Source organism: Aquarana catesbeiana, linkage group LG03 (genome assembly GCF_042186555.1).
Source record: "Aquarana catesbeiana isolate 2022-GZ linkage group LG03, ASM4218655v1, whole genome shotgun sequence".
Classification (NCBI taxonomy): domain Eukaryota; kingdom Metazoa; phylum Chordata; class Amphibia; order Anura; family Ranidae; genus Aquarana; species Aquarana catesbeiana.
The window spans coordinates 18,721,247-18,732,147 of record NC_133326.1 but is presented as its reverse complement, the minus strand read 5'-3'; the positions used below and the strand labels follow the sequence as shown (position 1 = coordinate 18,732,147).

Genomic DNA, 10,901 nt, shown 5'->3' with positions numbered 1-10,901 from the left:
AATGTTCCTTACATTGGTGATCAGTGGGAAGAATGTTCCTTACATTGGTGATCAGTGAGAAGAATGTTCCTTACATTGGTGATCAGTGAGAAGAATGTTCCTTACATTGGTGATCAGTGGGAAGAATGTTCCTTACATTGGTGATCAGTGGGAAGAATGTTCCTTACATTGGTGATCAGTGGGAAGAATGCTTCATACATTGGTGATCAGTGAGAAGAATGTTCCTTACATTGGTGATCAGTGGGAAGAATGTTCCTTACATTGGTGATCAGTGAGAAGAATGTTCCTTACATTGGTGATCAGTGGGAAGAATGTTCCTTACATTGGTGATCAGTGAGAAGAATGTTCCTTACATTAGTGATCAGTGAGAAGAATGTTCCTTACATTGGTGATCAGTGAGAAGAATGTTCCTTACATTGGTGATCAGTGAGAAGAATGTTCCTTACATTGGTGATCAGTGGGAAGAATGTTCCTTACATTGGTGATCAGTGAAATGAATGTTCCTTACATTGGTGATCAGTGGGAAGAATGTTCCTTACATTGGTGATCAGTGAGAAGAATGTTCCTTACATTGGTGATCAGTGGGAAGAATGTTCCTTACATTGGTGATCAGTGAGAAGAATGCCCCTTACATAGTATATAGTGTCATGTAGCAGTAATCTGTATTTGTTTGGATACTTTGTATATAAATAAAATGTAACCATCCATGTAGAATTGTATCTTCTTCTATGGGGATGGTGCTGTCTGCACACCACCCTCCCCGATCCCTCCCTCCACCCTCCGCTGCCCCTCCCGTGACGTCACATGCTCCTGCGCACTGCCTCCGCTCACCCCCTGGAGGGAGCAGACTGGCCGGGGAAGGGCTGACACCGGGAGAGATGAGGCTGAGCTGAGCCGCACGATGGAGAGCGCATTGCTGTGCGATGATGAGATCTGTAAGTCGGCCGATACATGGCTGGGGGGGGGGTCGGATTATTTCTGTGTTGCTGTAGAAATGAGTTGTCTATGGGGAGCAGTGTGCACCTGGGGGGGTTCCTAGAGCCTGGGTCGGGGGCTGGGGATGATCAGATCGGTGGTTGTCCCTGGGATCTGGGACTATTGAGGAGGGGGGGGGGGGGTTGCATGTTGTCCTTCTTATAGGGATCGCATAGAAACAATGACAGGAAGGGCTGAGCCCACCAGGGGACATGGACAGCTCTATGTGCCCAACACAGGAGGAAGGGGGCTTCCAGCACAGAGCAGTCCATGGCCATCTGATCATCCATGGTCACATCTGTCCTCATCACTGGGGTCATCTGCTTCACAGGCGACACCAAGCTGGCCATACACAATTAGATTTTCATTCCTGGAAGAATTGTTCATCTGAACATCCTTTCTCACCATCCTTGAGTCAACTCATAGTAAATGATCAATAGGAGCAATCGATCTACACCGATCAGCCATTACATTATAGCCACTGACAGGTAAAGTGAATAACATTGATTATGTTGTTACAATGGCACCTGAAAGTGGGTGAGGATATATTAGGCAGCAAGTGAACATGTTGTCCCTGAAATTGATGTGTTGAAAGCAGAGAAAATGGGTGAGCATAGGGATTTGAGCGACTTTGACAAGAGCCAAGTTGTAATGTCTAGGTCAGGGGTCTCCAAACTTTCTAAACAAAGGGCTAGTCCTTCAGACTTTGGGGGGGGGGGGGGGGCGGACTGGGACCCCTGGGAGTGGGAGTAAAAAATCATATTAATTGTGCCACATCATTGGTGTCAGTGGGAGGAATAGTGCCCCATTATTGGTGTCAGTGAGAAGAATAGTGCCCCATCATTGGTGTCAGTGGGAGGAATAGTGCCCCATCAGCGGTGTCAGTGGGAGGAATAGTGCCCCATCAATGGTGTCAGTGGGAGGAATAGTGCCCCATGATTGGTGTCAGTGGGAGGAATAGTGCTCCATGATTGGTGTCAGTGGGAGGAATAGTGCCCCATGATTGGTGTCAGTGGTAGGAACAGTGCCCCATCATTGGTGTCAGTGGGGGATCAGTTCCCCATGAATGGTGTCAGTGGGAGGAATAGTTCCACTTGAATGGTGTCAGTGGCAGGAATAGTGCCCCATCATTGATGTCAGTGGAAGGAGTTGTGCCCAATTGTTGGCATTAGTGGGAGGAATAGTGCCCCATCATTGGTGTCAGTGGGAGGAATAGTGCCCCATGATTGGTGTCAGTGGTAGGAACAGTGCCCCATCATTGGTGTCAGTGGGAGGAATAGTGCCCCATCATTGGTTTCAGTTGGAGGAATAGTGCTCCATGATTGGCGTCAGTGGTAGGAATAATTCCCCATGAATGGTGTCAGTGGGAAGAATAGTGCCTCATCATTGGTGTCAGTGGAAGGATAGTGCCCCATTATTAGTGTCAGTAGGAGTAGTAGTTCCCCATGAATTGTGTCAGTGGGAGGAATAGTGCCCCATCATTGGTGTGAAAAGAATCTTGCCTGATCATTGGCATTAGTGGGAGGAATGTGCCCAATCGTTGGTGTCAGTGTAAGGAATAATGTTCCATCTATTATATCAGTGAGAGGAATGGTGCCCGATCATTGACATTAGTGGGAGGAATAGTATTCAATTATTTATATCAATAAGAGGAATAGTGCTCCATCATTGGTGTTTTTGGGAGGAATAATGCTCCCCTGTTTATATCAGTGGGAGGACTAGTGCTCCATCATTGGGTGTCAGTGGGAAGAATTTTGCCCCCTGTTGGTGTCTGTGAATGGAATGGTGCTTCATCGTTGGTGTCGGTAGGAGGAATAGTGACCCGAGGGCCCGACAACTACAAGCAAAGGGTCAGAGTTTGGAGAACACTGGTCTAGATCAGTGGTTCTCAACCTCAGTCCTCAAGTACCCCCAACGGGCCATGTTGTCAGGTTTTCCTTTACTTTGCACAGCTGCTTTAGATCAATATGAATGATGTGGTATAGAGAAGAGCCATTTTAGCTATGGGAAGTTCCCAAATCACGGCCCATTGGTGGTAGTTGAGTGAGGTTGAGAACCACTGGTCTAGATGACCGGGTCAGAGCAACTCCGTAACTGCAGCTCTTGTCTGCAGTGGTCAGGAGGACCTTGCAAAAGTAGTTCAAGGAAGGGGAAAACTCAGCGAACCCACGACAGGGTCATGGGCAGCCAGGGCTCATTGATGCACATGGAGGGGGGAGGAGGGTCGCGTGTGTAGTCCGATCCTACTGATAAGTGTATAGTTGATAACCTATTCGATCGATATATCACACACTGGTGAAGTGCATTTCAATCCATAGTTGGAAGTTATAACTTATCAATCACACCTCTGTTTTCAGCATGCAATCCCAAAGTCTGGTCGGCTGAAATACGATCAACTCATGAACAAAATATCTGTGTGCTGCCTGTCTGCATACAACATGATCAATAAATTTCCATCCCTTGGCTAATCAATTCAAACTGATCTAATTTGATCTTAATCACGCCTTAGGGTCCATTCATACCCCAACATATGCATTGATGGTAAACACATGTTGGCATGCTGCATTGCGTTTTATCATGCACATTTCCCCCTCACTTCCTGGAACATGCGAAGGGTCTACAAACAAACCTGTGCTGTCCTCCTGTTTATCCTGTGCATTGATGCGCCCATGCGTTGTGCTGAAAAAAATTAGGGCTTGCTCTTTTTTTTTTTTCCCCACTGCAAACCAGTGTGATTCAACAGTAGGGGCATCTTCTGCCTAGCAACACTAGGGGGCATCATTTTGCATCCCAACCATGGCACAACCTGCCTAGAGTTTGCATGTTCTCCGTGTGGGTTTCCTCCAGGTACTTTGGGTTTTTCCCACACATGCTAGGTTGGCTCTAGTATGGATAAGTATGAGTTGGGGATCTTTGATTGTAAGCTCTTAGGCAGGGACTGTTGTGAGTGTACAATATACAGTATACGTGAAGGGCTGCATTAATTGTTGGTGCTTTAGAAGTACCTAAAATAAATACATTTGGGTTGAATTCTGGATTCAGTTGGCCATATGTCCTCTCATTGGGATGTCTTTATTTAGTAACTTTTGGAGAAGAACTGATCTAGCATTCACTAACCCATTCCAATCAATGCCAGATCAATGTTCATAAATCCACCTGCACTGCTAAATGGTGATATGTGATTGGTTGGTATATATATGAGCAACACAGTGGCTTAGTGGTAATTAGGGATGAACTGAGGTGTGTTCGGACACGAGTCCAAACCTGTCTCCACTATACCGCCGGGAATCTGTAAAAGCTGACAGCCTATTATAGGCAGTGGAGGCGGTACAGGTTTGTCTCGGGCAGTCTTCAAACTGCAGCCTGGGAGGCCGGATGCGGCCCTTTGCTTTCCTTTATCAGGCCATTGGGACACTATTCCTCCCGCTGATACAAGGCACTATTCCTACCCCTAATCCCAACAATGAGGCACTATTCCTCCCATTGAGGGCAATGATGGGACACTATTTCTCCCATTGGCACCAACTGCAGGGCCCTATTCTTCCCAATGACAGCAATGATGGGGCACTATTCCTTGCCCTGGTATCAACAATAGGGTACTATTCCTAGCCCTAATACCAACAATGGGGCACTATTCTTCCCATTGGGGCCAATGATGGGACCCCATTTCTCCCATTGGCACCAACTGCAGAGCCCTATTGTTCCCACTGACACCAGTGATGGGGAACTTTTCTTGCCCTGGTATCACAATAGGGCACTATTCCTACCCCTAATCCCAACAATTGGGGAACTATTCTTCCATTGAGGCCAATGATGGGACACTATTCCTTCCATTGGCACCAACTGCAGGGCCCTATTCTTCCCACTGACACCAATGATGGGGCACTATTCCTTGCCCTGGTATCAACAATAGGGTACTATTCCTAGCCCTAATACCAACAATGGGGCACTATTCTTCCCATTGGGGCCAATGATGGGACCCCATTTCTCCCATTGGCACCAACTGCAGAGCCCTTTTCTTCCCACTGACACCAGTGATGGGGCACTTTTCCTTGCCCTGGTATCAACAATAGGGCACTTTTCCTACCCCTAATCCCAACAATGGGGCACTATTCTTCCCATTGAGGCCAGTGGTGGAACACTATTCCTCCCATTGGCACCAACGGCAGGGCCCTATTCTTCCCACTGACACCAATGATGGGGCACTATTCTTTGCCCTGGTATCAACAATAGGGCACTATTCCTAGCCCTAATCCCAACAATGGTGCCCTACTCTTCCCAATGGCATCAATGATGGGGCACTATTTCTTCCCCTAATACCACCAATGGGGCAATATTCCTCCCACTGATACCAATGATAGGGCATTCTTTACTCCCAGTCACGCCAGGGCATTTTCTACTCACACACGGACACAGTCCAGCCCCCTCAAAGTCTGAAGGACAATAAACTGGCCCTTTGTTCAGAAAGTTTGGAGACCCCTGGTCTAGGGCAAGGATGCAGAACTGTACCCCCTCCCTCACTGCTAATACATGCTGTAGAATCAGTTTACTGCCCTGTGTCTCTGTGCTTTTGTTCTGCTGTGCCCAGGGCAATTTCCCATCCTGCCCACCCCTTGTCCCAGCCCTGCATTCGGGACTATGTCCACCCTTATAGCCCAAGCCAGTGCTCCCATTATGATCTGTGTTCAACTATGGAACTGCTCAGCCTGGACTGCTGGCTCAGTTAGGGCAAGGATGCAGAAATTCGCCCCCTCCCTCACCGCTAATGCATGCTGTAGAATTAGTTTACTGGCCTTGGTCCATTCTCTGACTTTTTGCTCCACTGTACCCAGAGCAGCTGTCCCTTCTGCCCACCCCTTGTCCCAGCTCTGAGTGGAGGCATTCTCCATCACACAGCTGCAGGGGTGTTTATACTTGCAGCTGTAGGGAGGGGGGATGCCTCCATTGCCTATGATTGGCTGGTGGCTGACAGCTTCTTGGAAGTATAACTCAGACGGGTACGGACTCGTGACTCGAGGTCATCACTGGTGGTGAACAATTCTGTCTTGCAGCACTGAAGTCTTTGGTTTAAATCTTGGCTAGGACACTATCTGCATGGAGTTTGCTTGTTCTCCTTGTGTTTGCTTGTGTGGCATGTCTGCACATGCATGTGACGTCAGGCCAAGATGGCAGCATAGGAAAATGGAGATATAGAAGAACATTGGGCTGCAAAAGTCCACACTGGACTCCATAGACTAGTAAGTATGAAACAATTACCAGGGAATAAAAAAAAAATTCTAAATTAGCACTGAGGTACTTTGGCTTCCCTAACAGAGCACTAATCATCACACTTACCCCTAAGCATAAATTCCCCCTCTCAAGCATAAATCTCCCCCTCCCATCTCAAATGCTCTCCCTCCCCAAATCACCCTCTCCTAGCATCCTCTACCCCTCAGAACTGCCCTCTGAGCATAAATCCTCTCTCTCTCCCCCTTCAAATCCCCCCAAATTTTCCCTCCTAGCACAAATCCCCCCCAATCGTCCCTACTAGTACAAATTCTCCCCAACGCCACATCCTAACAGAAATCCACTCTCAGCAACCCCCAAAATCCCCACTGCGCCCAAGGCAGCCTCCCTTCCTGCCCATCCCTACTCCTGGCTCTGCCTACTAGTCCATGAAGTCCAGCGTTGACTTCTTTCCAGCCCAATGTTCCTCTATGTCTCTGCGTTCCTGTGACGCCATCTTGGCCTGATATCTCATTCATGGGCTGACGTGCCGCACAATTCTGCCATAGATGTTGTGATGTATCTACTCATGTGTGAAATCATGCTTTCTGTCGCTGAAAAACATCTCCACAACATGATGCTGCCACCACCATGTTTCACTGTAGGGATGGTATTGGCCAGGTGATGAGCGGTGCCTGGTTTCCTCCAGACATGACGCTTGCTATTCAGGCCAAAGAGTTCAATGCTTGTTTTATCAGAGCAGAGAATTTTATTTCTCATGATCTGAGAGTCCTTCAGGTGCCTTTTGGCAAACTCCAGGTGGGCTGTCATGTGCCTTTTTACTGAGGATTGGCTTTCGTCTGGCCACTCTACTATACAGGCCTGATTGGTGTGGTGCTGCAGAGATGGTTGTTCTTCTGAAAGGATTTCCTCTCTCCATAGAGAAATGCTGGAGCTCTGTCAGAGTGACCATCGGGTTCTTGGTCCCCTCCTTGACTAAGGCCCTTCTCCCCCGATCGCTCAGGTTGGCCTTGTGGCCCGCTCTAGGAAGGTCCTGGTGTTCCAAACTTCTTCCATTTATGGATGATGGAGGCCACTGTGCTCATTGGGGACCTTCAATGCTGCAGAATTGTTTCTGTACCCTTCCCCAGATCTGTGCCTCCATACAATCCTGTCTGAGATCTACAGACAATTCCTTGGACTTCATGGCTTGGTTTGTGCTCTGACATGCACTGTTACCTGTGGGCCCTTTTATAGACAGGTGTGCGCCTTTCCAAATCATGTCCAATCAACTGAATTTACCACAGGTGGACTCCAATCAAGTTGTAGAAACATCTCAAGGATGATCAGTGGAAACAGGAGGCACCTGAGCTCAATTTTGAGTGTCATGGCAAAGGCTGTGATACTTATGTACATGGGATTTTTTTTTTTTTTTTTAATTTGCAAAGATTTCAAACAAACTTCTTTCAAGTTGCCATTATGGGGTATTGTTTGTAGAATTCTGAGGAATATAATGAATTTAATTCAGGCTGTAACATAACAAAATGTGGAAAAAGTGAAGCTCTGTGAATACTTTCTGGATGCACTGTATATCACTGTCAGTGATGTGTGAAGGGTGCATGAGGTTAAACATGTTTTAAAAAAATTGCTTTTAAAAGTAAAAAAAATCCCCAATTTTGTAAGAGAGATGGGGGGGGGGGGTGATGGTGGTGGTGGTGGTTAGTTGCCACCTCATCCCTTTAAACCCTATCACACATTAATTACACAGGTTATGAGGCTGATTAAGGTGGTAATTAAACTCACTTGTTGCCTTATCTGCATTTAATTAGCCTCAGAACCTGTGTAATTCATATGTGTTCGGGTTTAAAGGGATGAGGTGGCAACTCTAGCGGTGGTCAGAGGAGAGGAAGTTTTAGGCTCCATTCACACCTGAGCGCAGCAATTTACTGGCATGTTTCTGCATTTTTTTTTTTTTGTTTTTGTTTTTCAAGTGTTTTTGCTGCTTTTTACAAATGTTTTTAAAGCATATTAGAAGCGTATTACAAGTGTTTTCCAGCTTCTGGCATTTTCTGTTTAGCCAATAGAAAGCACCAGGGGGAGGCGAGGGAGAGGAAATTATGGGGTGGAGAGTTGCTGTTTGAGCAGAAAACGAGCGACAAAACGCTGAATTCAGGCATTTCCATTGAAGTCTATGGGGCCCAAAACGCTTGTAATCTGCCAAAAAGGAGCTCATGTACTTTTTTGAGCGACGGGCGTTTTGCTTCAGGCGACAAAACGCTCAGGTGTGAACAGGGGCCATTGAAATGAATGGGATTTGGCTTGTTGTGCATTTTAGAGCTTCAAGCAAAAAATTGCTCTGGTGTGATCGGGGGCCTCAGCGACGAGGCACGGGGGACCCAGCCTCTTTTTTTAATAAGTGTGTCTTTTCGGGAAAGTATTGCGATTTCTGTACAAAGTGCAGGAACTTCCGGGAACCATTTCACCTCTTACTGGATCTTTTTACACTAAATCGTCCTCTGATTGGTTGTTTGGGGTTGCTGTGATTTGCATATGGTTTGTGTTCCTAAAGCTGCTGTACAGAAAACTTTCAAAGGCACCTTTGGCCTCTCAGTGTGTACAATGTATGGGAGTATTTGTGATGTTTTCCGTGTAGCGGAGACCGCTCCATAGTGATAATAGCTGGCTTGTATAGTCTGTACAAGAACAATGGGTGATGTCACCGGGTAGAAACCTCACGCTCGGTTGAGTTCATTTAATGGAAATTCCAGCGTATTTCCCCTGCTTGGAAATCCAAGGTGCAGCATGCCGACTCCCATGGACATGAATGGCTGTGAGTTGCTGTAATCCGGTATATGTCAGTGATATCCTAAACATGAATATAGCGCACAGGCATAGACAAAAAATAGAACATTTTCCCCGAGTTTATAACCGTATAGAAACATCTACAAAGTGCCATATTTGTTTTTCTAGATCCATGGTCTATATGAGATCCTATGCTTGCTTTTATATGGCCCTTGGGGCACTATTTTATCCACTGATAGCAACAATAGGGCATACCCCCCACACCCCCCCCCGCCCCCGCCACCAATGAAGGGGAACAATTCCTCCCAATGACACCAACAATTGGGCCTAATGACACCATTTATAGGACACAATTCCTCCCAATGACACCAACAATTGGGCCTAATTACACCATTTATAGGACACAATTCTTCCCAATGACACCAACAATTGGGCCTAATGACACCATTTATAGGACACAATTCCTCCCAATGACACCAACAATTGGGCCTAATGACACCATTGATGGTGCACAATACATCAATGATGAGATACAATTCTAGTGGCACAAACAATGGGGCACAATTCCTCCCGATGACACCAACAATTAGACCCAAAGACACCAATGATGGGGCACATTTGCTGCCAATGACACTAGCAATTGACCCCAATGAGACCAACAATGGGGCATAATTTCTCCCACTGACACCAGGGATGGGGAACAATTCCTCCCAAATTGTGCCGAATGACACCAACAATGGGGCATAATTCCTCCCAACAACACCAATGAAGGGGCAAAATTCCTCCCAATGACACCAGCAATTGGGGCTAATGACACCATTGATGGGGCACAATCCCTCCCAATTATACCAGTTATGAAGCACAATTCTAGTGACACCAACAATGTGGTGCAATTCTGTCCAATGACACCAACAATTGGACACAATGACACCAGCGATGGGGCACAATTCCGGCCAATGACACTAACAATTGAGCCCAATGAGACCAACAATGGGACATAATTCCTCCCACTGACACCAATGATGGGGCACAATTCCTCCCAAATTGTGCCGAATGACACCAACGATGGGGCATAATTCCTCCCAACGACACCAATGAAGGGGTACAATTCCTCCCAATGACACCAATGCTAGGTCACAATTCCTACCACTGACACCAAAGATGGGGCATTGTTTTTTCCCACTGACATCAGGACCTTTTCAACTCCCAGTGCCCACAGTCTGGGCCCCCTAAAGTCTGAAGCACAGTATACTGGTCCTCTGTTTAGAAGGTTTGGATACCCCTGTTCTAGATTGTCAAGCATCTGGTAATGAAATTCACCTCATATACTTTAGTCCAGTGTTTCTAAACCAGGGTGCCGCCTGGGTTTCCCAAGGGTGCCGACACCCAGTTTACCCAGATCAGTGTCATGAGTTGCCATGGTGCAGGCAGCCCAACTGCCAGCACCATAGCAACCAAACATAATCTAGAGCCATGATGGTGGCTGGCTCACCCGCACCATGGAAATGCAAAGCTCATGCAGGCTCACCCCCAGCATTCATAAGAAGGCAGATGTTTGCCTTCTTCAGCCCTCTTCACTTGCAGTTTGCCTCACTTCTAGAGCCAAATGATAGGGCTCTGATGTGAAGAAGGAACTGTGAGTTGGAGCGCTCTGTGGGGGGGCTGTGTGATTGGGGAGCTCTATAAGTGGGGGGCTATATGATTGGGGTGCTCTGTAATGGGAGGACTGTGTGATTGGGTGGGCTCTGTAATGAGGGGACTGTGTGATTGGGGGCTCCTGTAATAGGAGGACTGTGTGATTGGGCGGGTTCTGTAATGGGAGGACTGTGTGATTGGGTGGGCTCTGTGATGGTGGCACTGTGTGATTGGGGGGGGACTCTGTAGTGATGGGGAGGCTCTGATATGATGGGAGGACCCAT

At 47.1% G+C, this 10,901-nt stretch overlaps 1 protein-coding gene across 1 annotated transcript in view; it reads left to right on the top strand.

Annotated features, from left to right (window-relative positions):
• The first annotated feature begins 797 nt into the window (after positions 1–797).
• Positions 798–10,901, top strand: part of ANKDD1A (ankyrin repeat and death domain containing 1A) — a 114,156-nt gene continuing 104,052 nt past the window's right edge. Inside the window, exon 1 of the mRNA XM_073618348.1 lies at positions 798–935. Within this exon, the coding sequence (XP_073474449.1) occupies positions 902–935 (34 nt within the window). The 5' untranslated portion in view covers positions 798–901. The remainder of the gene's footprint in view (positions 936–10,901) is intronic.